A 27,474-nucleotide genomic window follows, 5' to 3' on the forward strand; every position below is an offset into this window, starting at 1 on the left:
ACTGATATATTGGTCCATATTGGATTGGCACTGATAAAAGGAAAATTGACGTTATCGGCAGTCAGCTTTTTTTGGCCAGTATAGCCAATAATGTCTGATAAATGCTGTGTGCTCGTGTGCAGACACATGCATGCACGTGGCCAGGAATGCAGCCTGGCAGCTTGGAGAGCAGCATCTGGCTGGTAAGTTTGGGGGAGTGGGGGGGAAGGGGCATGGGAGTGCGGATCAAGGCCCCCAGGGTGAGCAAGGGATGGGGCAGGGTCAGGAGCTGACCAGCTGAGGCGGTGCATGGGACATAACTGGGAGACCCGTCTGGAGGGAGTGGAGGGCAACTCCCAGCCATTGGGCACACCTGTGGGGGAGGCATGGGGGGCATATGCCCCCCCCCCCAGATTTGTGTGTGGGGCAATGGTGGGCTGTGGGCTTAGGGCCAGGGCCTGCGCCAGCCTCTTCCCAGTGGGCGGGCTGGGCCGGGGCTGCATGTGCGGTGGGTAGCGGCACCGGGTGGGGGGTTATGGGGGTGGGGTGGGTCTGTGGTGAATTTTGGAGTAGCCATAGCCCAGTGCTACCTGTCATGCCCCTCCTTGCCCAGGCCCCCTGCTGGGAAGCAGCCAGTGCAGCCTCTGGCCCCGTGTTGGCAGTGGGCAGCCTACCCTTGCCCCATGCACAAATCCAGGGGGTACATGCTCTCTGTTCCTCCCCTGGCGGTATCCACAGTGCCCAGGAGCTGCACCCCCCAGATGAGCCTCCTGCAGCTCCGTCCTGTGCTGGCTGGGCAGCACCTGCTGCTGCCTCATACCCTCCCTCACTGTGGGGCCTCAGTCTGCCCCCCCCCCCCCCCCCACCCCTTCACCACAGATTTACCGGCTGGATGCTGGTCTTCAAGCTGCTGGGCTGCGTACCGGCAATTGGATCGGTATTGGCTGATATGGCTGATTAATAATTGTCCATCAGAATTGGCCAAAAAATCTTTTATCGGTTGTACCCCTAGTTCCAAGCTATTAAGACAGTGACTGATATGAAAAGTGTGAAGACAGGTCAAATATAACTGTGAAATAGCAGTGCTAAGTAGTCTCATGAGGTCTGTGGCAGCTAACGTACATCAGGCAGCATATTCATTCCAGAAAAGAGAAGTAAGGTAGAAAGCAATAAATTCATCCTTATATTTCTGGTATGTTTTGAAAGACAGTGTTATATAAATCTTGGTGTTGAACCTTTTCCCAAAGCCTTGCTGCAATTTGTCTTATGCTGCACATCCACCTTGTGAATGTAGGTAAACGCTGTTTTATGAGAACATTAAACTGAGAGAATTTATGCACAGAAAAATTCAAAATTACGTGCAGAAAAATTCAAAATTATGCAAAATGAATTACATTTTTTTTACATTGCATCTTATATCCTTAACATTTGTGCCAAAAACCCCATCTGTGTGGGTGTGGGCCCCCTGACACATGTTTGTCCCACCCCTCCCTCTCCCTCCCCCCGTGGTGCACAGCCCCTACCGCCAGTGGCATCAGCAGCAGCAGGCAATCGGCCCTCAGGGTGCACATGGCTGTGGTAGGCACAGTCACCTAACAGTGCACAGCTCTGGCTGAGTCCTGAGGGCTGCGGTGGCAGCATGGAGCCAGTCCAGCCCTGCCCATTGGCGCACACCTTCGGACCAGACTGGGCTGTCTCCATGCAAGCACATGGGGCTTGTGGTGGGAGCTGTGCACCATCAGGCCAGACAGGCTCCGAGTCTTCATATGTGGCTTCCAGTACTTTGATGGGAAGTGGCACATGGAGACACGGAGTCAGGTGCTATAGGACCATGTGGGCTCCATGCCTTCATGTTCAGCTTCCTGCTGGAGTGCTGGAAGCCCCACATTGAGGCACGGAGGCAGGCTGGCCTGGCCCAATAGCCTGTGGCTGCTACCTGCAGTGCTGCAAGGTCCACGTGCCAGTACAGAGCCTGCCTGGTCTGGCTTGAAGGCACATGCCAGCTGGCTGGGCTGGGCTGGGCTGAGCGGACTCCATGCTGACACGTGCTACTCCTGGGACTCAGTCCCACATGCTGCTGGGAATGCTCTGCCTGCCACGGCCATGAGCACCCCCAAGGCCCACCTTCTGTTGCTGCTGGCAGATGTGTGACGGTGGGCCCTTGCCCACCCACAATCTCCACGTGCACACCCCCACTTCCTGCAGGCAGGAGCTCCCTTACCTACTCACCAGTGGCTTGCCACTGTGCTTGGTGCCTCCATATAGGGCTCCCAGCTGGAGTATTGGGAGCCCCATGGAGGCACAGAGCCTGCCTGAGTTAAATTATACAAAATTGTGCAATCATGTGGGGTCATACGTTTTATGTGCATAATTGCGCAGGTGCACAATTGGATAATTCCCTGGGGTGTACATAATACAAAGCAGGTAAGACCTCAGGAGCCCTGACTCCCACTAACCCACTTTGACTCCTTGGTCACATTTGCATGAATGTTTTAGGATGTTTTAGAAACAGATGATGAACTGAGCCTCTAAAACTTGGCATATCCTAATTTATGGGTCTGATGATTTGTTTGGGCTGAACAGTGTTGATAAGCTCAGTGATACCATTTATCATCTGCTTTCCACTACAGTGATTATAGCTAGTTATTTTCACATCAGCATGGTGAAGTAGCAGGAAATGCATCATATTTCAACAGGACTATTATAATACCTGTTTGCTGGATACCCACTCTGTTATTAATTGGGATAAAGTCAATGACTGCTAGATGAAGTTACAAATATGCTCCATCTTGTTTTTCTCCTTGTCAGTTTTATGCTGGCATCAAAATTGTGGTAGTCTCATGGATTTGATTCTTGTACTTTGATTCTTACACTTTAGTTAAATGGAAGCCTCTTTTTTTAAAATTCTTTCAGCAAAAGTAAGCCATCAAGACGAATTAACCCCACTCCAGTGAGTATTGAGCGCCCGCTCTCTAAACCCAAGATGTGCTTCACTTCTACACCAGTCAGCCAATCTCCAGCTGCTCGGTTTCCATCTGGAGCAAGTCATGAAGCCTTTGTGACCATCCAGGAAGGAAATGTTGCTTCCACTGCAGGGAGCAGCCTTCAAGAGGAGAGAGAGATGCTGAAGAAAGAACGGTACAAGCAGGGGCGGTGACAGATTTGCAGTTCCTAGTTCTCATTTGCATAGATGTTGCTAATATAGAAGGCTGAGCTGAATAAAAAGTATCCAAAGCAGGCTGCAGTTGTTCAAGCAAAAATTGATGTAAAAGTGAATGTTGCAGTTACACCTCATTGCCTCTGTAAAGGTTTTGTGCTCCAAATTATACCCTCAGGCATGTCTGTGATCCTGTTGTCTTCCAGTGCAAGCCTACTGAAAGCCAATTGGTTTATACAGGTGTAACAGGGAGTCTTGTGTTAGGGCAGCATGATTGCATATGTGAGAGTAAGGGCATAAATTACCTTGTAGCAACTTTTATTCATTTTGGTAATGTGTGAGAAGCATGACTCAGGATTTGCGAGTTAGGCATACAAAAAACAATTCTTACTTCTTTTTTTTACAAACCAAATAAATTAAGTTTGGAGTTTTGGAACAAAGTGGAAGGATTTTCTAGTGGAAGGAGGAAAGTGAAAGGATTTTCTAGCACGCACTGAGTAATGATGTGAGAGTTGGTTCCTAGTTCAGTCTCTCTTATGATTTGCTGTGTGACACTTGCCTTTACTGAGGCACAGTAAAGTGGAACATAGTAGTATTCCCTGGGGTGGGTTGTTTGGAGGATTAATGCTTCTAAGTTTTGTTTGAAAAGCCATTATTTACAGGAGTTTAAAAAAACCCATCAGCATTCTGCATAAACTGAGTTGGCAGACTCCTTAGGGAGGGGCACACCTGAACAGCTACCTAATGTATCAGATGGTGTCCCATCTCCCCTCACCCCCCCATTCTTCTTTTTAGATTGCAGATGCAGTAGGATCCTATTATAAGGACTGATTTGTACAACCAGCTTCCCCTCTTTGTTTTTTTAAGTTGAAAGGATGATTGCATGTGGATCCATGAAATATGGGACTTTTCCAAGGCAAACATGCAGAAATGTTCATTTTGAATGGATGGAATGAGTCTGATTGGACATCTAGAGTGAAATTTTGGGCCTAGTGAAGTTAATTGGGTAAGATTTTGTTTCTTGAGGGCCAGACCTTTTTCCCATTTAACCTTGCAGCTTACTTAAATAAGCCCCGGATTTGGCCCATAATAGTGAAACAGATCTGTTGAGTTCTGAGTATGTCTGAGTTCAGGAAACTGGACTTAATAGCCCAGGCAGCCCCTTCCAGCCCTTTAGTTCTCTGACTGGCTGTAATTTACCTTCTTATTTAGGTTTTGGACTTTAAGCATGGTCTAAAAGTCTGACCTTGAATTGGCCTTTAAAGCCTTCTTAAAATCTCTTCGAGGCTGGTTACTACAACTAAAATACTAGTAAACAGTAACAAACAAAGAAAATGAAATTCAAGCCCTAGGTAAATGACTAAAGTGCAACTAAATGGAATTAAATCTATTTAATTTAGGCCTGAATTTGGTTGGTTCATTGTCTTTGCTGGAAGATGGCTTTTTAGAAAGTAATTTGCACCTCTGGGTATGAGGTCCTTGCATTAGCTAGTGCAGGATAGCAGAAAAATGCCTCTGAAATGCACCTAATTCAGTTCCACAGCATTTTCTCAGTGTGTCCTTTAGTGTGTGGGTTAAATGGACTTTGAGATGGGATAATAAATTATACTCTTTCAGGTGTGAATGTTCCATTTCCTTCTAAGATGGTAGTCAGATATTTAATTTCTGTTATTTTCTTTAGACATCTTAACTTTTTGTGAGTTGTTCTGAATGTTGTTGCACTTTGAACAGAAGTTTTGGTGAACTGTTCACATTGATGTGGATGCCTTCTTCCTGAGTGGGCACAGCAAATTTAGAAACTAGCATGGTTTGCGAGTAACTCATTCCTTACAGCTTTGACTACCTTGCATTTATCAGTTTACATTTCACCCACCGTTGCATTCCCAGTTCATCTGGCTGTTATCCCCTTACTTTTATTTAGATTTGTCACGACTTATCTGCAATTCTGCTGCCATAGGCAACGCATAGGGGGGCATGTACTCCCCGTGGGAGTGGCCGCCACTGGCTTCTGCAGGCAGTCACCATCCTGCCCCCTGCTTGCTGCTGACGCAGTTGCCAGCAGCTGCAGGTAGTCCCTGCTTGCCATTCACCGCCCCCCCTCCCCCCGCCTCTTTCCACTGACACTGCCTGCAGGCAGTCCCCTCTCAGCCCATCCTTGCTGCCAACGTCACTGTGGCTGCCTGCGGGCGGTCTCCGCTCACTGCCGCCACTGCCTGCAGGTGGTCGCCATGCCCCCCCAGCCTTAGGAGGCACACATCGTTCATGTCTGCTGCATTACTGTAAACAGAGCCTTGTTTTCACAGGCTTTGCAAAGTATTTGGGCATCAAAATATTATAGAATTTGAACCTCGGAAAAGAGTTTTGGCACCTCCTGTCTTAAGAACTTGATACCCTTTGTAAATATTAAGGAGCTTAGCGTGTCATAATTTGGTAGGTATTGTTCCCATTTTAGAAGATAGGAGGCTATACCACAAAGAGGTTGAATAACTGGATTTAGATGACTTGCTGAATCAATGGCAGAATTGGAACTGGATGCAGTTTCTATTGACTTCCAGTTCTGTGCCTTAACTCAGTGTTTCCCAACCAGCGTGCCGTCAGAAATGAACAGGTGTGCTGTGAATTTTTGCCATGGCAATGAGCTACAATAGGGATGGGGATGGGGAATGCCTTAACAGGTGTGCTGCAGAAGAAATTTATTAACACAGTTTTGCCTTGGGCTGGAAAAGGTTGGGATACACTGCCTTAACTATAAAAGAGTCTTTTCTCATTAGGTAGGAGATTAATTTATTCAGCAATTTGACCCCTTACCCTGTATGGAAACTCATTTATATTCTGTAAATGACACAATCAGTTTATACAGGTATCCCATAAAACCAGATCTTTCTGTCTAGATTCTTGTGATGTCATTCCAAGTTCCTTTGTATTTGTTGGCTTTGACTTTCAGATGCAAGTTGCTGCACCAGGCTTCTTCTCCTGCAGGCCTGTCTCTGGAGCCCAGCACTCCTACCAAGCTTAGCTACACTCGAAGTGCAAGCCTCCCTCCTGAGGGCCATCTGATGACCTGTGCATATCTCAGTAAGGTCTCCTGCAAAAAGCAACTAGATCAGCTGGCCTTGCTTTATTCATCTTGTATAGCAGGTGAAGAACTATGGAATGAGGAGACTGACTTTTCTGTGTTCTTTCAGTTTGAGTCTGTCTGGAGAAATGAATTTGTGTAATGTCATCTTCACATTATTTTTTAGGGTCCACTACAGGCTTAATGCAAAGGGGTGCCACTTAGAGAGCAAAAACACTCCTTTCATTCCTTCTCAGGCAAAAGCCTAGGAAAAAAGATGGGCTTTACGCAGTTCTTTGAATCCTACTGGGCTCAAGTTACTGTGGTGCAGTTGTGGAAAGAAGTTCCAGAACTAAAGATTTCTTTTCAGATAGTACTAAGATGCTACATTATAGATAATTTGAAAAATCTTATGGCTTACTGTTGGGGATAATGGAGGTACTAAGTTTGCCCAGACAACATGCATGCTATGCCTGTGTAGTGGGACTAGGGCAATGAGGTTTTCAGCTGATCCTTTCATGTATCAGGCACTATTGGATGCTTGAGGTTTGGTTAGCCATCTCTTGACTTATTGAAACAGGCCAGTGCTGAGTGTTTAGTTGTTATCTCATATGTTCTCTTCCAGAAAACCTGGTTCCGAACATCTTCCTGGAGCTCTTTTTTGTTCTGCAGCTGCTAACATCCAGGGGAATATCTGCAGAAGATGGAGAGAGTGATCTGGAATTCAATCAAGGATGTAAAGGTCAGCAACAGTTTTGAATGAAGAGGTTGATTCCTGCAACACTAATGGGGTACATAGCACATCACTTTTAACTTAAGGAGTTCACATCCTGCTCAGGGGAGTTAGTGGCTGGAAATCATTACCACTGGAGTCTTCTGAGGCTTACATGCAGTGAATTGTTACACTCTGTATCACTCAGTATGACGCTCCAAGTCATCAGTGAATGAATACATAACTGAAGCTTAGTTGCTACACAGAAGCCAATACCTACCTCTGGTCATTGTACAAACCTCTTTCTCATACTTGGCAGGTGTGGGGAGAGGGAATCTCAGTATTGGGAGAAGGGAGTATGTTGTTTTACAATTATAGTGCGGGCCTGAAAACGTAAGTAAAAGTGGATTGTGGTTCTCCAGCAAATGAGTTTGACATCTTTGCCCTAAATGAATGCATAGAAGTTTTATAGTCCATCCTCACTGTCTTAAAAGGTAGGCTATGTCAGCTTATTGCTACTGTACCAGAGTCCCCCTGTTTATCTCTCAAATTGGATTTTCAGTGAGAAGTGATTCACCAAATTTCTTCCTCATTCACTTTATCCAAGCCACAATTACTTTGAGAATTACTGCAAGTCTAAAGCCAAATTCCACAAGGGCACAGATGCACAGGGTCCCTTCAGTATCTGTGGGATTTGTGTACATGCATTTTCTGGCAAATCCGGACAGTACTTGTACACAGTTTGTTCTCTAGTTAAGATGGGCAGAGAATCGCTTCCAGCTAAGACTCTGCATGCTTAATTTCCATTGGTATCACTGGAAATACCATGACTTGTAAAAATGACCTTTGAAAGGAGCCTTTTATCTTAGGTTACTACTTAAGGAGAAGAGCTGGTTAGGAACTTTCTGATAAAACTTTTCAGAGAGAGCCAGTTTTTCAAAGCTAAAACTTCTGTCAACACTGGTATACTCCTATGATCAAAACCAAGAGTGATGGCAAGCAAGCATCAGCCTAGATTAACCCAGCAGTTGGGGCATTTATCTGGAATGTAGGAGACCCAACTTTAAACCAGGAATTTTAATTTGTCTTTAAGTACCCTACCTCTTAGATTATAGGGTGAGATGTCTTTAAATCTCTCATATTAGAACTGCTTGATTTTTGTCTAAAAATATATAAATTAGCTGAGAGAGGGTGTGAACATATATTACAATTACAGCTGTATGGAATTATACCAATATAAGCTATTTTGACATAATTTGTCTGTATGCATGTATAGCAGGGGTGGGCAATTATTTCGGGTCAGGGCCACTTTACCCAGTTTTGGCAAGCTGTCAAGGGCCCCATGGGTAGCCCCACCCCTTGACAGGTGCCTCACCCCCTGGTCACCATCTTGGGACCAATGTCCTAGGGCCAGCACCAGTGGGACCCAAAGCGGGGCACAGGTTGGCAGGGGTCTGTGGAGCTAGGCTGGGGTGCCCCAGCAGGGAGAGGGGGGAGCTGGCCCAGCTCCATAGAGCCCTTTCTGGCTGGTACCCCACACTCCTGCCACCTGGTTCTGGGCCCTGCCAGCATTGGCCCCGGGACACCAGTGCAGGCCCTGTGCTCCCGCTGGTTCCCACACCTGCTCACTCTCAGTGCCCCCCAACCCTGCAGTACAGGCAGGGGGGCAGCATGCAGCCCCGACTGCCTGCTCCCCAGCAGGGAAGGAACTGGTGCTGAGTGCGGGGGAAAAGCAGCCCCTTGCCTGCCCCGTGGCCAGTGCTCCATGCTGTAGCAACTCGCAGCCTGTGCAGGGCTCTCCTGAGTAGGCACAGGTGGCCCCATGCAGTCTGTGAGCGGCTGCAGCAGGGAGCACTGGCCATGGGGCAGGCGAGGAGCCACTTTTCCCCCGCACTTAGCACCAGCTTGTAACCTGTCCCCGCTGCCAGACTGGGCCCCTGCCCGTCGGGGCTGCACACAGTGGCAGCAGCTGCTTGGCACAGAGGGAGGCGGCCCCCTGCTTGCCGTGCTGGGTGGTATTTGCTGCTGCTGCCCGCCTGGAGCTCACGCACTGGGCAGCCCAGAGGCGGCGGTGGCAAATGCTGCCCAGCATGGCAAGCAGGGGGTGGGGGCCACAGCTGCTGCTGCTGTGCACAGGCCTGACGGGCAAGCCTGGAGCCAGTGCGGGGCCCAGGGTGGCACCAGGGGCTGGTTACAAGCTGCTGCAGAGCGTGGGGGAAAAGTGTCCCCTCGCCTGCCTGGCGTCCCATGCTGCAGCTGCTTGCAGCCCACATGTGCTGGCTCAGGACAGCCCTGCGCGGGCTGTGAGCAGCTGCGGCAGGGAGCGCAGGCCACGGGGCAGGGGAAGGTCTGCTTTCCTCTGCGTTGGGAAGGAGCCCAGGTAAAAGCTGAGCGTGGAGGAAAGGCAGCCCCTCGCCCGCCCCGTGGCCTGCTCAAGACAGCCCCATGCGGGCTGTGAGTGGCTGCAGCACAGAGCGCCGGCCACAGGGTGGGCGAGGGGCCGCTTTTCCCCACACGCTCAGCTCTCAGCTTTTCCCCGGGCCACTTCCCTGTGCTCTTTCCCTGCCCGGGATCCTCCCCTGTCCCCACCCTCCCCTCATTACCTGAGGTTCCTGTGCGGGAGCAGTCACATGGTCCCAGGCCAGAAAGGGGGGGGGTGTCATAGATTCATAGATTCATAGATGTTAGGGTCGGAAGGGACCTCAATAGATCATCGAGTCCGACCCCCTGCATAAGCAGGAAAGAGTGCTGGGTCTAGATGACCCCAGCTACATACTCGTCTAACCCTCTTGAAGACCCCCAGGATATTTTCAGCCATGTAGGGGCTGGTTTTAGGTTGTCTTCCCACACTTGGCAATACCAGTCATGATCATATTCCTATTCAGTGTAAGATTGTTCATCAGAAATCCTAGTCCTCTCTGGTTAAAAAAAAAATCCCCAATTTTTGGACTAAAAAAGCAAATCTACCTCTTTCCATGATCAAAATGAAACACCACTATAAATATATATCTGTATATTAGGGGCGATTCATTTTAATCATGGAAAAATGCAGACTTTGGGTACTTTTTTAAATCTGAAATTGAGGATTCATTTTCAACAGAGAAAACCAGGATCCCTGTTGACCAGGGTCATCGTCCCCGTTCCCTGTGGAAGTGCCGGCAGCCGCTCTTCCCCGTTAGCTGGAAGCCGCTCCTCTAACCGCCTGGTTCGTACTTCACATGCCCGTGATCCCCCACTCGTCTGGGGCTTGTCCCGCTGCCCCGAGAGCGGTCCGAGCAGCCCCTTGCTGTCTTGCAGGTGGGACTGTATGTTTTCCAGCTTGGCTCTTCATTGAGCTGCCTCTGACTGCCGGAGCTGACGTGTCGGTCAGCAGCTGGGAGATGAGCGCCGTCCGTTCAAGCCCAGCCGTCCAGCTGTAAAACCTCTGCCCCTAATTCCTTACATACATCCTCTGGGGCTTTTCACTGTGCTATAACATCTCGATACTCCTCCTCTAAGGTCTGTACCTTCTCAGGTGTCCCCTTTGCTACCATGTGCAGTCCTTCAAGGAGAGCTGCCTTCTTCCTGAGTTTGCCTAATTTAAAAATCTTTTTAATCCACCCACCCCACTCTTCACAGAGGGTCCTCCAGGGCTTTGGGGTGTCAAATGTGCCCTGTTTCCATCCTGATCCCTCATCTCAGATAACTCTTGTTTGAGATGTTCCTCCATTCCCTCGTTATCAGGCAGGGTATTAGTGCTACCCATGCCAGACAACTGACTGGCTGCCAACATCTCAGCAAAAAACAAAAAACAAATTGCAAACAAATTGCTGCCGCAGCAGCCTGCGCCCGGGTCGGGTGTCAGTTCAGTTACCCAGATTACAGGTCACCTTGTGAGTAGGCTACTGAGGAAAGAGGCAGAAACAGGTCTACAGCCCAACTAGTACTTGCTTGCACCGTAAAACCTGAGAACACACATTTATCCCTAAGTCTGTCTATCTGCCCACGACAGCACCGCACAGACTCGCACCTACCCCAGATCAGGCGCCTCGAGGGGTGGGAGGAGGGGGGCACGCTGATTGGCAGCAGGTCCTCTTGAATTTGCTGAGCTCTCCAAATATCCCTCCAGCCCATGCCCAATAGTTATAGGTGGCTGGTTTATTCATAGATTCATAGATTCATAGATGTTAGGGTTGGAAGGGACCTCAATAGATCATCAAGTCCGACCCCCTGCATAAGCAGGAAAGAGTTCTGGGTCTAAATGACCCCAGCTAGATACTCGTCTAACCTCCTCTTGAAGACCCCCAGGGTAGGGGAGAGCACCACCTCCCTTGGGAGCCCGTTCCAGACCTTGGCCACTCGAACTGTGAAGAAGTTCTTCCTAATGTCCAGTCTAAATCTGCTCTCTGCTAGCTTGTGGCCATTGTTTCTTGTAACCCCCGGGGGCGCCTTGGTGAATAAATCCTCACCAACTCCCTTCTGTGCCCCCGTGATGAACTTATAGGCAGCCACAAGGTCGCCTCTCAACCTTCTCTTGCGGAGGCTGAAAAGGTCCAGTTTCTCTAGTCTCTCCTCGTAGGGCTTGGTCTGCAGGCCCTTGACCATACGAGTTGCCCTTCCCTGTACCCTCTCCAGGTTATCCGCATCCTTCTTGAAGTGTGGCGCCCAGAATTGCACGCAGTACTCCAACTGCGGTCTGACCAACGCCCTATAGAGGGGAAGTATCACCTCCCTGGACCTATTTGTCATGCATCTGCTGATGCACGATAAAGTGCCATTGGCTTTTCTGATGGCTTCGTCACACTGCCGACTCATGTTCATCTTGGAGTCCACTAGGACTCCAAGATCCCTTTCCACCTCCGTGCCACCCAGCAGGTCATTCCCTAGGCTGTAGGTGTGCTGGACATTTTTCCTCCGTAGGTGCAGCACTTTGCATTTCTCCTTGTTGAACTGCATCCTGTTGTTTTCTGCCCACTTGTCCAGCCTATCCAGGTCTGCCTGCAGCTGTTCCCTGCCCTCCGGCGTGTCCACTTCTCCCCATAGCTTTGTGTCATCTGCAGACTTGGACAGAGTACATTTCACTCCCACGTCCAAGTCGCTGATGAAGACATTAAAGAGTATCGGTCCAAGGACCGAACCCTGCGGGACCCCACTGCCCACACCCTTCCAGGTCGAGACCGACCCATCTACCACGACTCTTTGGGTGCGACCCTCTAGCCAATTCGCCACCCACCGGACTGTGCAGTCATCCACATCACAGCCTCTTAATTTGTTCACCAGTATGGGGTGGGATACCGTATCGAAGGCCTTCCTGAAGTCCAGGTATACGACATCCACCCCTCCTCCTGTGTCCAGGCATTTCGTAACCTGGTCATAGAAAGAGACTAGGTTGGTCAGGCACGATCTGCCCGCCACAAACCCATGCTGGTTTCCCCTCAGCATAATTTGTCCTGCCGGGCTCTCACAAATGTGAGCCTTGATAATTTTTTCAAAGACTTTACCAAGGATGGAGGTGAGACTGACCGGCCTATAGTTGCCCGGGTCCTCCTTCCTCCCCTTTTTGAAAATGGGGACCACGTTAGCCCTTTTCCAGTCCTCCGGGACTTGGCCCGTGCGCCACGAGCATTCGAATATTCCCGCCAGTGGCTCTGCAATGACGTCGGCCAGTGCCTTCAGCACCCTTGGATGGAGCCCATCCGGGCCTGCCGACTTAAAGGCATCCAGTTCTTCCAAATGACTCTGCACCACCTCAGGATCTACGCATGGAAGTCTGGCGCCTTGCTGCTGCCTCTCTACAACCCCAGTGAGAGACTTGTCATGCCCCTCGCTTAGGAACACTGAGGCAAAGAACTCGTTGAGGAGTTCAGCCTTGTCCCCTCTATCTGTCACCAATTGCTTCTGCCCATTTAGCAGGGGTCCTATTCCTCCCTGGGCCTTCCTTTTACTCCCTATGTATCTAAAAAACAATTTCTTGTTGTCCTTTACTTGGGTTGCCATCCTCAGCTCCATGGTAGCTTTGGCCCGCCTAACTGCCTCCCTACAAACACGAGCAGAGGAGGTATATTCATCTTTAGTGATCTCACCCTGTTTCCATTTTTTATGTGCTCCCCTTTTGGCCCTTAGGCTGCCCTGGATTTCTCTGGTCAGCCATGGAAGCCTCCTGGCCCCTTTCCCTTTTGCCTCGCTCGGGGATCGTCTTGCTTTGTGCCCAAAGGATCGTTTCCTTTAGGCACAGCCACCCTTCTTGGGCACCCATCCCATCAAAACTCCTACTCTGCAGTGCTTCCTTGACTAATCGCCTGAGTGCAATGAGATCAGCTTTCCTAAAGTCTAGCACTTTCACCCTACTAGTTACCTTACCCACTCGCCGTCTTATGTTGAATTCTATCATAAGGTGATCACTGTCTCCCAGATAGCTACCGATTTGGAGGTCCCCTATCATGTCATCTCCCGTTGCCAATACCAGATCCAGTATGGCATTCCCCCTAGTGGGACCATACACCTCCTGTGTCAGGTGGAGGTCCTGTACACAAGTTAGAAACCTGCGTGAGCGATGGGACCTTGCTGTCTGCGTCTCCCAGCAGATGTCCGGGTAGTTTAGGTCCCCCATGACTACCGCCTCTTTAGCTTTTATGGTCTCCGAGAGTTGCCTCAGGAGCCCCGCATCTATTTCTTCCCCTTGGTGTGGGGGTCTGTAACAGACCCCTACCACCAAATCCCTTTCTCCTTGCCCCCCATGTAGCCTAACCCACAATCCTTCTACTTCCTCAGCCTCGGATTCTGTCTTGATGAGGGTTGATGTATATTGCTCACTGACATAAAGTGCAACCCCCCCCCCCCTTTCTTCCCCGACCTGTCCTTTCTGTACAATCTATAGCCCTCAATATGTACCGCCCAGTCATGGGATGAATCCCACCAGGTCTCTGTTAGCCCCACTAAGTCATAGGTGTTTAGTGCAAGCAGGAGCGCTAGTTCATCCTGCTTGTTCCCCATGCTCCTAGCATTAGTATATAGGCACTTGAGCCCTGCGACTGGCGCCTTTGCTGCCCCCCCGCTCCCAGTCCCATGGGGCCCGTTGTTTCTTACCTTCTTGTTCCTTACCTGTTCTGTTGTGCTGGCCTCCCCATGGCTTTCAGGTTCCCAATGTTCTCCTTCTTCAGGCTGGGCTGTCCTTGTGGGTGCCACATGGTTTGGTGGTCCACAGCTTCCCCTGCCCTCGTACTCCCCTCCCCCCGACGAGCCTAGTTTAAAGCCCGCCGGAGGAGATCCGCCAACCTAGAAGAAAACACACGCTTACCTTTGGGGGACAGGTGAAGCCCATCCCAGCTGAGCATGTCCCTCGTCGTGATGTGCGGGTCATGGTCCAGGAAGCCGAAGCCTGCCTCGAGACACCACTGCCGAAGCCGCCAGTTGGTCTCTCTGATGCAGTTCTCCTGCCGTCTTCCTCGTCCGGTCACTGGTAGGATGGAAGAGAAAACCACCTGTGCACCGAACTCCCTCAGCACGCCACCCAGAGCAGGCCGGCCCTGCTGTTGTGGGAGCCTGCTGGGGCTTCCCCTAGGTCCTACTGCCCCTGGCTCCTGTCATTTTTTACAGGAACCAAGGGCAGATCAATATTAATTTTCTAAATTGTTTAGGGGCCCCACAGGCTGGATAGAATAGCCTCGCGGGCCATATTTTGCCCACCCCTGATGTATAGTGATGTAAAGGGAGCAAATAAGATTTCATTTAGGGTTAGTTGCAGTGATTTAGCTTGCTGAAGTCCTGTAGTTCTTTAGCAAGTACATTGTAACAGCTGGGCACACTTCTTAGCATCAATTTCTTGTTCCCTTGTAAAGTTGAAAGTCCACAGTCTGAGAGACTGAATCTCTGACCGAGTAGTTACGGCACTCATCTGGGAGACTCAGCTTTGAGTTTTTGTTTTGTCTCCTAAGTGGAGATCCTGGTTTTCTCTGTTTAAAAATCACACATCTCTGATAAAACCCCACATTCTCTGACTATAAACCCTCCAAATCCATGCTTTTCTGTGATTAAAATGAAACGCCACTATATATATGGGTATCTGTTGAACACAATTGTTTATTGATATATTTATAATTTTAAGGCAGTTTGCAAGTCTACCAGTGCCTCAATGATCAAAATAAAATAAATTCTAAATACCTGTATATTTTGGCATTTGATTTTGGTTTTTTTTTAATCATGGGAAATCAGAGCTCCCCCTGCCGCCTTCACTCATTAGGACATGGGTCCAGCTGTGCCTGCCCCCACCCCACGCTGCTTTGTGGTGCTGAGCAGCCCTGATATGCCAATGCCCTCCCCATGCTGTTGCCACTCCTGACTCGCAACCCCCTGGTCTTACCAGTCCCTCTCAGTCCCAACCCATAGCCCCCCCCATCCCTGCTGTTGCTGGGCCCTGCCAGTGCCCTTCACTCCTGACCTACACCCCTCCCCCAGCCCTGCTGGTGCCCCTCACTCTTGACCCACAGGCCCCTGCCCCACCCCCTAGCCCTGCTGGATGGGGTATCCTGCTGTCAGGGCTATGGGACCAGGGCCCACAGCCCCCTGGCCCCCCACATCCCAGCAACATGCGAGTCCTGGCTCCCACAGCCAGAGAGGAGTGCAGAGCCCAGCTCCCCACCCCTATGGGCGTCATGGCTGGAGCGGAGCCTGTGGTGGCGGGAGGGGAGAATTCAGTCTTGCCCACTGCAGGTTCGGAGCTCCCTGCACCGCTGTCCTCTGCCTGGGGGCCTCTGCTGCCTAGTGGGCAGGATCCAGCAGGGCAGGGAAGATCAGTGCCGCCACCAGGAGCCCTGCGCTGCTATGGTGAGGCACCCCCTGCCCTCCCGGCAGCAGCGGGGGCTGAGTTGTGGAGGCCTCCAGGGGAAGGGCAGCAAGGTGGAGACCCCCAAACCTGCAATGGGCAGCCTGCGTCTGTCCCCACCCTGAGCACAAATCTGGGGGACATGTGCCTCCTCCCCTCCAATACCCTTCCAGGTGTGTGTGCAGCAGTGGAGAGCTGGCCCCCAAGATGAGCTGCTTGTGGCTCCATCCCACTCCTCGCTTTGGCTCAGAAGCCACACATTCCCACCCCAGGCCCCATGCACTGCCCTGGCTGGGCAGTGACCCCAGCCCTGCCCAACTCCCTTTCTCACTGTGAGGGCCTAAGTATTCTCTCCCCCGCCCCCCGGCTTACCTGGAGGGAGCTGGGGAAGCTGATCTCCATGCTGCCTGGCTACCACGTATATGCATGTGTGTGCACACAGGTGCATGTGACGCCCCCTGCCTGATTGCCCTCCTCCTACTCTCCCCAGGTCCAAGCAGTTCCCTTGCAGGCTGGAACTCTGCCAGTGTGCAAGGGGAAACTTACAGGTTTGTGCATTTTTTTTCCTTTATAGGGGCAAATCCACAATTTTCTCATTAAAAGGAGAAAATCCATGTTTTTGTTTTTTTTGGTTTTTTTGTTTTTTTTTTAGGAGAAAAAGTGAGAATCCAAATCTTTCTGTGGCAAACAAAACCTGGATCCTTGCTCATAAGACTGGGTTTTGAAGCTGAGTTTATCACATCCCATATGAGTGCCCTAACCACCAGGCTTGGTTATTCTGGGCTGGGGGCTTCTCTTTTTTTTTTTTCAGGAAGCTTGGATTGGGCTTGGTTTCATCCTGATCTAGAATGGGAGAAATTTTAAATCCACCAATTTTCAGCTTTGGAAAACTGTTTCCTATCCAGTTCTATTAAGGAGCTGGCATTTACTCTCTGATCTAGGGGTTGATTATTCATGGTTAACTATGAAAATTGTGTAACCTTGTCTAGTGAGAACACTGATAGTTATACAGGCTAAAGTAATGGCAGTCAATATTGGTTTTTGGGGCAAGCTGCAGCTAACTGCCACACATTAGAGGAAAGGATTTCTTCTTGGTCCAACATGGTACAATTAGCTGACTGTTATACTGGGGTTACCTTGGGTGTCTTTCTCTGATGTGTCAAGTCATGTGCACTGTAGGAAGAAGTACTACACTGGACTGGATGTACTAATGATCTGGTTGGCATGGCAGTTTCTACTTCCTTCTGAGTTAACTGTGTTATTTGGCTTGTGAATCTTTCTCCCATGGTGGTAAATGCTGTTTGCCTGGTGTGTTTTCAGGTGCAGTAGAGAGGCAGCATTTTCATAATGTGCACAACTGTGTCTATTTTGCTGTCCAGGTCTTGGATCGTCAGTATGAGTAAGTTGAACCTTTTTCTTCCTTTGTGCATAGGTGTGGGTACATGCGTGTAAAAGACTGAGAAAGGTATTCTTGGGTTTCAGGAGGGCCAGTCTTTTATAGCCTTTTCAGTTTAGGGGCATGAGGCTAAGTCATTCTCCTGATCTCATGCTGAGTTGGTAACTCAGCCTGACCTGGAAAACTAGGATTTTCCTTTGTGCTGACACTTAAGCTGTAAAGCTTAGATATTTGTGCCTAGTGGAGATGTTACAAAATGATACATTCAAAATGCAGTTAAAATTTGGTGAAAGTGTCCGTTTCAGATTTCATTGCAACTGGGGAAGACTCTGAGGTCCCTTTCCTCGTATAACTGATATTTGTAGTGGACCCTGCTGATGCCAGTTGGATCCAGATGCCAGTTGTGCAGTGGTTAAAAGTGATGTTTGAGAAGAAAGTGTGAACTTAAAGATTTGGTTTCTCAAAGTTATTTGTGTGTATATGTATGTGGTCTCTTGGCAGACTTATTTCCCACTTAGAGAAGGGGACCTTGAAACTCTTGGCTGAGAACGAGCGGATTGCGTCCTTTTCCCCTCACCTGCACAAGAGGCTGAGGCAGGCTTATGAAAGCAGCACAGCCAAGGTAAAAACTGAAGACCCCATGGGAAGTTAAATGTGTGGAATTGAGGAGTTACAATAATCTAATGTTTTTCTTTATCCTCTTTTTGTTGTTGTCTTTACTGATTAACAGCAAATCTTCACCCTGCTGGGGGCGGGGATCACTTGTTGCTTACTATTGAGACTGCAAAAAACCACCTATCTCCATCCATATTGTGTCTGTGGATTGTTAGGACTAGTGATCTGTAGCCAGAAGTCCCTGTATTAACTAACTTGTGTTGGTTTGGCAGCGAGATCTTGACCTCACTTGACTTAGTTAAAAAAATTAACCTTAACTTCCAGAATGTCACTATCAGACTCTTGCCTATGGTTAACCTGGAGGTAGAATCCCAATGTAGTGAATTGGGATTTGAGACTTTCCTGCTCAGTCTCAGACTTACCACACTTTTTAAGCAAACCATTGAATCTGCTTTAGGTTTCATCTTGCCCTCTGTTTAAAACTTGGGGTAGTGCTTCCTTACCCCACATCAGTGTTGTGTGAATAAAATGCATGAATGCTTGTGAAATACTTAGGGGATGAGGAATGTAGAAGAAATCTAGATAGGTAAAATCTATGGCATCTTTCAGAAGAGGGGAGGGTAGAGGATCAGGTGGGAATTGCCAGCTGCTAGTCCTGCCATCTCAGAAGTCCTGTGTTGAGTTGACATGTGGTTAAATGATTGAATCCATGGCTTTATTTCCTCTCCCCAGGGCATATTATTGCCAATTCCTTTTTTGTAGGAAAGTTTTTTCAAAAGCAGTATGAAATGGCTTTTTTTTACCAGTGTTTTCACACCAGAATTTAGCATTTCCCAACCATTAATGATTAAGCATTTAAATCGCCCATCTATGGTAATATTTGATTTCACATTAGTTTAATTTTGCCTGTCCAGCTGTTGAACTGTACATCAAATCAGGGAATTGTATTTTGCTAATGAATGGTTTTATATATTCAACAGGTTTCTCTCCTGCTGCCTTCATCTGTACAATCTGTTTCTTTCCAGCCAGAAACTGATAATCGCTCTAACTTTCCCAGTGACAGGGCATTTCATATTTTTAAGAAGCAAAGGTGAATATTGTCCAATTTTAATGTGTTTGTTTTGGGGCAAAATCTGTTCCTGGTCATTCATAGTAAACTCTGTGGCCATATCCAGATGAATGCAGCTATGTGGTATGTGGCACTGCAAACGCATCTGTGGCGCCACATACTACACATTTAGATGTTCTCCATGCTGCAAAGGTGCGCTGCCCATGGGTGTGCTGCTTCACTTTTGTTCCCTATGGGTTTTTTTGACCTCTGGATATCTAGAGGTCAAAAAAGCCTGTAGGGAAAAAAAAGGGGAGCAGCGCATGCATGGGCAGGATGCGCTGCTCAAAAGTGGAGTCAGGCTGCCCAGAGCCATGCTTTGGCTGTTGGTCAGGCTCCGCATGGCAGAATCGCCACTGCTGCAGCCCTGGGAGGCCTCCAGGACCACAGATAAGGCTGCTGAGGCCAGTCCAGTGCTGGCCCCAGGCCCCCCTGTTTCACCCAGGGTAACTCGCCATGCGCCAAAGTGCATGCACGTGGCATGGGTGTTCCCCAGGGACAAGTAGTGGTGGCATAAGGTGCACCACCGCTGCTTGTCCCTGGGGAACCAAATGTCCACATTCATCTGGACGTGGCCTCTGTGGCATCTAACACTATACATTTGCAGCAGTGTGGGTAAAAGACTTCATGATCTTTAGCTCTAAAAACAGGCCCCAACTATTTGAATCAGTTAGCAGGGTGAGGACCTTAACTCCGTTTAAGAATCAAAACCACTGTATACATAACAGAACAGCATGCCACAAGATGGATTCAGTTCTGCCTTTGGGGTTATTCATAGATTTCATAGACATTAGGGCTGGAAGGGACCTCTCAAGATCATCGGGTCCAGCCCCCTGCCCAAGGGGCAGGAAGTCTGCTGGTATCAACTGATCCCAGCAAGATTAGCATCCAAGTGTATTTTGAAGGCATCCAGATTCCTTTTGGTCTTTCCCATGTTGGGGTGAGGTGGTGAAGAAGGATCTTCTGTTTTCTTGGGTTTTTCCTCTCTTCCTTCTAGAATTGGTTTCATATTGTTTCTATTCACTTTTGTCTACTGACGAACTCACAGCACATCTTCCTTCTGTTTTGTATCCCCCTGTTTTGTCTGATAATGGGAGGTGACGCTATTTTGATAATTTTATTTAAACTCGGGGGAGAGCAGTAATGGAGTGCAGAATAAAAAGAATTGTATCGAATCAGTAATCTCAGTGGCAATTAGCACTGCTACAGGGTAGTAGAATACATGGGGACTTTTGTCTGACTTTAGTGTAGTTTGAAGTTGGTTTCTATAGGAGAAGTCTTGTGCCATATTGGCTGGGCATCCAGTTATTGTTTGTTCAGAAACTGGAGGCCAAGGAGTTGACCTATCTCTATCTTTTGCTCACTAGGGACATCTTCTATGAGTTGCTGCGTGAATGGGAAGATAACCATGAAAAACCAGCTTGGGATTTTGAAAGAGTCCTGGGCAACAAGATCAGGTAAGAATCTGGTGATTCAGCTAGCCAAGAGTTCAGTGATTGCATATAACTTGCATAAAAAACAGAGCAGATTTTCAGCTCGCTTCTGTATGCCATATTCACGTGCATACCTTGTACACCTTTCCCCAAAAATCAGCCCTCTAAATTTGGGGTGCATGTCTTAAGCGGAGAATCTAGTCTTCCTTTGCTGGAATAGGAGGAGTAAAGGAGAGAGTACCTGTAGACAGGGTGCTCTACTTGCTCCCAAAATGTCTGCCGCTTCTCTGACCTCAGCAAGGAGAAGAGGCAGACTCCTCTGTTAATCATCTGAGACCTAGCCTTGTTGCTGTCCTACCATAGCAGGAAGTTCCTCACCCAAGCCATCTCCTAGCATGCCACACTTTCTAGGTACTCTTATGTTTCCAGGGAGACCTGCTCTGTTATAGTCTGCCATAACTCTGGAAAAATATATTTTTGTACATTTTGCCTTCCAAAAACAGATTGTGTCTTATTTGGGGGCCTGTGGTATATGAGAAAATATGGTAGATGTGATGCCCATAGAGCCTATTGATCCCAGCTCCTAATTCTCTATGTTGCTCCAATCAGCCTTTTCTTCAAATCTTCTGCTCAGCCTTCTTGCTTGTTGGGAGCTGTTAATCTTTGTATGGACTCACCTCCATATAAAGGATGTTAGCTAACACATTACAGAACAATGAGCTGTACCTGAACCATTTGATTATTCCTGCTAGGGATGTGAATGGTTAAATGACTACTTGTTTAACTGATAAGTGTAGTAATAAACAGTTATAGCTTAGTGGTGCTTGTTTAGCAGGGGCTGGTGGCAAGGAACAGTCTGGCAGGGAAGGGGAGAAAGGAAGCCACACATGCCCCAGTAGATGGCAAGGGAGGAGGAAGGGGGGGGGGGGGGGAAGGAATAGTGGGGAGGAGATTAGTACCTATAGCTAGGCTTTGTGGTTTCTGGTGTGGCTGCTTCCAGCCTCCCTGCCTGCTGCCATTGACAACTCCAAGTAGGCCCCTCTCACCTGCCCCAGAGCCCGGGCTGCTTGAGGCGTGCAGTAGAGATGCTGCAAGCAGCTGCACCAGGGTCTGCATAGTTTAGCAGAGTGGGCAGTTATTTGGGCCCAAGGGCCACTTAGGGAGTTTTGGTGAGCTGTTGCAGGCTGAGTCATTTCCCCTCCCTTCACCCCTCCCCAACAGCTCACCAAAACTCCCTTAGTGGCTCTGCTCTGTGCTTGCCTGGGTGGGTGGGACAGGGCTGCGGGTGAGTGGGGACTGGGATGGGTGGGGCTGGGTTGGGGGCTTGGATCGTGGGGCTGTGACAGTGCGGGACCAGATCTTGGGGCAGAGATGCGATCTGTTCCCTGCATGCACCTGTAACATATGGTGGTTCCATGTGCGGGGAGTGGGGAGTTAATTGTGGCTCTGCCCTGGGCCCCAGCCTGCACTGTCGCTACCCCACAATCACAGCCCCAGCCCCACGTGCCCATCCTGCTCTCAGATGCCACTCCCTGCTGGCCCGTGGCCCCATCCCAGCCACACACCCTGCCCACACAGGTCAGCACCCCCAGAGTTGGGTGTGGGGCAGATGGGCCGGTGTGTCCAGCCAACAGGGTTAGGTCCAGTAGCTGCAGCAGCTGGAAGGAGCCACCGCTGCCAGGAAGTGGAGTCCAGCAGCCAAACTGTCCCAGCCCCACTGTGCACCTGGGGGTGTCGGTACCAGCCATATGCGCCATGGTCTGGACTGCCCCCTGTGTCTGGGCCAGATGGGGCAGAGGGACCCAAAGCAGTCCAGACAAAATCCTTTGGCGAGCCAGCAGGAAGGGATTAGGTGATTCACAGCACAGTAATAATTAGGTATTAGTTCACCCTCCTCTCCTTGCTTTTCCTTCCCTCCTGCCTACCCTGGGGTTGCCTTAACAAGTAATTGTGTTTAACCATTGTAATTACAACAGGTTAAATGGATATTTTTTAAATTGGTACTTGCATCCCAAATTCCTGCTGTAAACTTACCAACTGCTCATTCCTAAATAGTCTATCTGGCTTTGCAGTAGAGAGTAAGACCCATTTAACCTGTGCATTTTTTTGCATGTGTTTTTATACAACTGGACCTACATAACAAGCTCCCTACATGTTCAGAGATTATTAATTCTGTTATTTCAGAGTAGTTCTGATATAGCTCTGGAAAGAATTTGAGCTTGGGTATTGCTGGGAAGCACAATGCTTCTGTATTGGCACTGCAAAAAAGAAAATAGTACTTTTAAAGAATCATTCATCTTTGAAAAGTGACTGTAAAATGGCTGCTGTATTTGCTTCTGTTTTTTATTTTCAGTGGGTGCATCTACACATTCAATTAAGGTGAAATGAGAAACTCCAGCACAGTTCGCAATGGAGTTAGCTGTTCTCAGGTGCAGTGTCTACACGTGTGCCCAGGACCGCAGCATTTTGAGCTGGAACAGAACAGCCCCAGGCTGGTGGAAGGTCCAGGGGATCAGCCCCAGGCTCCAGATGGCAGCATCAGGCAACAGGGTCTGGCTGGGGCACAAGAGTGCTGAAGTACAGGGCCAGGTGGCAGGCAGCCCCTGCACTTCAGCACCCTTATGTCCCCTCCAGCTCCTGTTTCAGCCCACATGTGTGTTTCAGCACACGTAGTTACTAACAGACATTAACTGTCATGGACATTAACTAACTCTGCCATAGGATAGTACCATCAGGGACAGTGCTATTGTACAGCAGTTAGTTAATTTACTGTGCCGCAGTTTCAGCGCACATGTAGACTGTGATGCTTTACTACGGAGATAATTAGTCAACTCAGTAAAGTGCATGTGTAGATGCACCTGGTGATTTCAATATTACACCTGTTCAATTTAAAAGCATGAACATGGCTTGTCTAATTACTACTCTAGCAAAAAATGTCTGAAATGAATTCCTCTTACATGTTTTGCACAGGCGCCATCAACAAGAGAAATTAGTTCTGCAGTTGGTACTTGGATAATGGCTTTGTTGATGAGAATGGGCATAGAGTCTAGCCTTCCTTTTGCATAACTATACTGGCTCTTTACTTATAGAAAATCTGATTAAAAATTATTTTTATGTCTCTAACCAACAGATGCTGCTTGAGATGCACAAAGCATGAACTTGATTATAAATAAGACCTCACTTATTTCTACAAATTCACTTTTCAAAGTAGAATGGCACTGGAGGGCGTTTTTTGTAAAGAGCTCCCTGTTAAGCTTTTACTGTAGTTGAATATAGACTCTCTTTGACTGGTTCTTTGATATCAAAGTTTGTTTTTTGTTTGTTTTTGTTTTGTTTTGTTTTTTTTTATAGGGCTATGATGGCTCACCTTACAGCAACTTGTAACCACAGCCATTTTGCCAGACTCTTTCAAAAACAGATTATCCAGGTAAATAAATAACTTCTTGTGTTTTCCATACAGAAAGCAATTTTTCTGACCTTCAGTAAAATGTGAGGTAATATCTACATATTTCTGTTGTTCTAAGAAGAATGGGGTGGATAAATCTTCCCCCCTCCCCCGGTGATCTTTCCTAGTTAGAATTAAGGATACTGGGCACATAGGAATCTGTGGATAAAGAGGCCTTCAGTCTGTCAGGCTATGTGGCACTTCTTAGCAGCACTAAAAATAAAAAAACATATATTTGAAAAAATTAAAAAATGTCTGAATGATCTTGAGGTCTACCTCAATTTACATTTTCTTGAGGACTACCTCAATTTGCTTTTTTGCTGATTGGCTTTTTTGCATATGTACTAGAGTCTGGCTGCTTTACTATTCCATCCAGGCAGAGTGCAGACCAACTGCAGACGCTTCCTCAGCCTAGCCTGAAAGCTTGGAAAGCAGAATTTTTCCAACTATTTGAGTTGGTGTAATAAAAGATATTGAATTCACCCAAAGAACCTTGTCTGCCTTTGTCCTTAGACCAACATGGCTACAACTATACCCTTGAATGGTCTTGACACACTTATTTATGATTATGTACCTTAGTGGAATTAATTGGTTTTTCTAAAATCCTTGTATGGGTACAGTGGTCCTGACTTATTTTTTTGAACTGCATATTCTCCAAAAGGTTACACAGCGATACTTACGAAGCATTGTTCTATTTGTGTACGTTTTTGCCAGCTATAGTTCAAAATAACAAGATTGCTGTAACCAACAGAAAATAGGTAGAAATAGTTCTGCTTTGACTGTTTGTTGCTGTTTTTTCGCATGATTTCTGCTGCCCTTGTTTCTAGAAGTCTTCTTTCACACAGTACAATAAAGAGAAGCACCTTTCAATTTTAAAACTTTAACAGTTGGCTGGGGGAGCTGTTCAGGACTAGAGCCCAAAACTCCTTGTAGTGCATATTATAAAATCAACCCAGTTGGAAGCTGCTGTGCCTTTTGGAGGGTATTTTCCAAAGAGACCAGGGATTTAGGTGTCCACGTGGGGAATGAGACGCACCTAATTCCTTTAGTCTCCTTTGAAAATCTCCACTTTATAGTGTAGTTCTAATTTGAAAAATTACTGTATAAAAATATTGTCATCTTACTTTGCCATTTGTCCTGCTGTGTATCCATAGTGATACCTATCAGTTTTCCTGAGGGAGAATAAGGTTTACTGCTCTGCTTCTATTTGCTCTGTAGAGCCCATACAGTTAAAAAAATGGAAAACAGAATCTATACCAGTATTGACAGAATTGGTTAACGGAGCTGCAGGTACAAGGCTGGATTTCACCTTCACTCACATCTGTGCATTCCTGTTGAAGACTATAGGGTTTCACTATTCCACTACAATACAGTTTGAAAGCAAATAGCTTGCATGTAACAATGAGGCACAGATGTAAATAACTAGAATTTGACCTCCCTAACCTGTGGTTTGAGATGCAAAAGGAACTTGGGCTCAAGAATATGTAGGGTTTGCAGTCATAAAATGATTCAACCTTCATAAGATGACTACTGTTTGATTTGGTATTGTTGAGACCCCTATCAGCGTTAACCTAACTATACCAGATTTTTAAGGTGTTTGTTTTTAGTGGGGTACTATGCTTTGAAGTTGTGTTCTTTTGTTGTCAAGCTCTCTGGCTAATTTTAAGGGCTTGAAGCTGCCTTTCTTTGTATTTTGAGCAGTAGTTCTGTGTATGTATAAGTCCCTGCAAATTCTTTTCACCTTTGTAACGCTGAAGAACCCTACAGTTTTTAGTTGGGTCCAAGTAGTAGATGACAATTCTTCTTGACTGCCAGGCCAAAACATAGAAGATTGAAACAAAGTCGTTTATGTAGATAATATAGCTATGCTTGGTAATGTTCTTTCTGTGTGGAAAGAGGGTTCTAATGCCTTAGGTTTAATGTGTGGGGTCTGAATTTCCAGTCTCAGGACACCTAGGCTGGAAGAGACTGAGAGTGTAGCATATTTTGAGAAAAAGGAAGCTTTTATGCTTTAGCCGATGCTTCCCCTCTGGCTGAAGGAGGCCATATTTCACAGGCTTCATAGGCAGCTGAGTCCAGTCCTTTGAAGGTTGAAGTATTGAAGGTTCCTACCCTAAAAGTCCTTTCATGGAGAGAAGTGGTTGTGTGGGGCAAATTATTTATTTCATCTGGGATGCCTTATGAATTTCCTCCCTCCTTCCTCTTTACCCTCCTGAAGATGTGTAAAGGTCCCGTTGGTGGTGGCACAAGCTGGGGAGACACCCCAGACCAGGACGTCCTTAATATGTTGGGCTGTGATGATCTGAGTCGGCTGAAGAGGCTGCAGGAGAGATTTGTCGCTCCTCAGAGCATCAGAGGGCCTTGCCCACCCCCTTCCTTCCCAGGGTGCCAGCAATTCTTCAGGGACTTCATCCTCAGCGCAGGAAGGTTAGCTACTTGTCACTGCTTCTGCCTCTGCTAAGTTGTGGGGTGGTTAGCTAAACTCATTGGCTTGTGCCAGTTGGGGGAACTAATTTGGAGATTGGTCTTGAAATGCCAACTCTGTGGGACATTGAAGCCAAAGCATGAGACAAAAGGGGAACTATCAAGCCCTGAGGGCAGTTGCAGTATGCAGTGCCCATTTTATGCTAGCTGTCAGCAGTGTTCCAAGCTTCACTTGTATCTGCTGACATGTACAGTCCATCTTCCTCTCCAAAGAACTACATCCATTTAGGTCTTGGCTTATTACACATGAAACTCACTAAATATCTTGGCAGAAGCATGCTGAGTTGCCTAATACTTAGAGGTAACACAGTACTGGACAGCGGGAATGCTGGATTGCTGAAACTTTCCCTAGACTGTTCTAGATGGCCAAGAAGTGGGAAGAGAAGGGTACTCTGGCTTAATGAAGAGGCCTTTTATAGTTCACAGTGTAGATTCACATTTCCCTTATGTCTCATTTGAAATTGGTATACTTATTTGTAGCCATGTCCTTGTAACAATGATCCTAACGGAGTTTAATGACTAGTTTTTGCACAAAACTGAAATGGCAAAGGTGATGTTAAGGGGTAGGATGTGCTGGCAGAGCTGTGTGGAGAGTGGAGGATGCATTAAATCTGCTGAAGTTTGGCTGAGGTTCTGCATGTCTGCTTGGTTTTTGGATAGTGTTGTTGTTGGCCACACAATAGCCTTTGAACTTATAAATGAGTGACATCTTGGATGTTTGTTACAATTTTGGTAACTGAGGCTTGAATTATTGAGCATATGTTAGCTGAGATTATACTGCTATTTTCCCCCCAGTCTGACACTCCCATCATGTTTTTTCTGAAGCTATCAGTTCAATCAACACCTCATGGATAACCTGTGCCTAAAAATACTTGAGCTGGATGGCCTTACTTTGGTAGAGCATGAGCCTAGCGATGGTGAAGCAGACATGGAGGAACAGGTGAGTTAAATGTTCCAGGTGCCAGCTAAGGATTTGATTAGTGATTCAATCCGCTAACTAAAGAATTGGTTAATGTCCATGTATAATTATGACATAAACAGTACATTAGGGTATAGACAGTAGTAGGGCTGTGCGAAACTTCGGCAGCCATTTTGTTTCAGAGGTGTTTCGGCCCAGTTCGGCAGCTGAATCACCGAATCCGAAATGAAACAAAAGCATCTGAAACGTTTTGGAATTGTTTCGGTGGGCTCTCCTTCAAGCAGAGGTGATGGATGAGATACTTGGGGATAGCTCTATCAAGTTGTACTTGGGGTTGTACTCGGGGATAACTCTATCAAGCCTTTAGTCAG

General features: G+C 47.6%; 1 protein-coding gene across 7 annotated transcripts in view; it reads left to right on the top strand.

Annotated features, from left to right (window-relative positions):
• CDAN1 (codanin 1) overlaps positions 1 to 27,474 on the top strand; it is a 67,492-nt gene that overhangs the window by 3,269 nt on the left and 36,749 nt on the right. For 5 of the 7 annotated variants that reach the window (XM_059722948.1, XM_019496588.2, XM_019496589.2 and 2 more), the window contains exons 3-12: positions 2,893 to 3,117; positions 6,081 to 6,274; positions 6,817 to 6,933; positions 17,024 to 17,102; positions 17,601 to 17,721; positions 18,695 to 18,804; positions 20,190 to 20,279; positions 23,607 to 23,682; positions 25,919 to 26,127; positions 27,010 to 27,124. In XM_059722948.1, coding sequence (XP_059578931.1) covers positions 2,893 to 3,117; positions 6,081 to 6,274; positions 6,817 to 6,933; positions 17,024 to 17,102; positions 17,601 to 17,721; positions 18,695 to 18,804; positions 20,190 to 20,279; positions 23,607 to 23,682; positions 25,919 to 26,127; positions 27,010 to 27,124 — 1,336 coding nt within the window. The remainder of the gene's footprint in view (positions 1 to 2,892; positions 3,118 to 6,080; positions 6,275 to 6,816; positions 6,934 to 17,023; positions 17,103 to 17,600; positions 17,722 to 18,694; positions 18,805 to 20,189; positions 20,280 to 23,606; positions 23,683 to 25,918; positions 26,128 to 27,009; positions 27,125 to 27,474) is intronic. The other 2 variants (XM_019496590.2, XM_059722947.1) reach the window with 2 other exon arrangements.

The sequence above is a fragment of the Alligator mississippiensis genome, chromosome 2, assembly GCF_030867095.1.
Source record: "Alligator mississippiensis isolate rAllMis1 chromosome 2, rAllMis1, whole genome shotgun sequence".
Classification (NCBI taxonomy): Eukaryota; Metazoa; Chordata; order Crocodylia; family Alligatoridae; genus Alligator; species Alligator mississippiensis.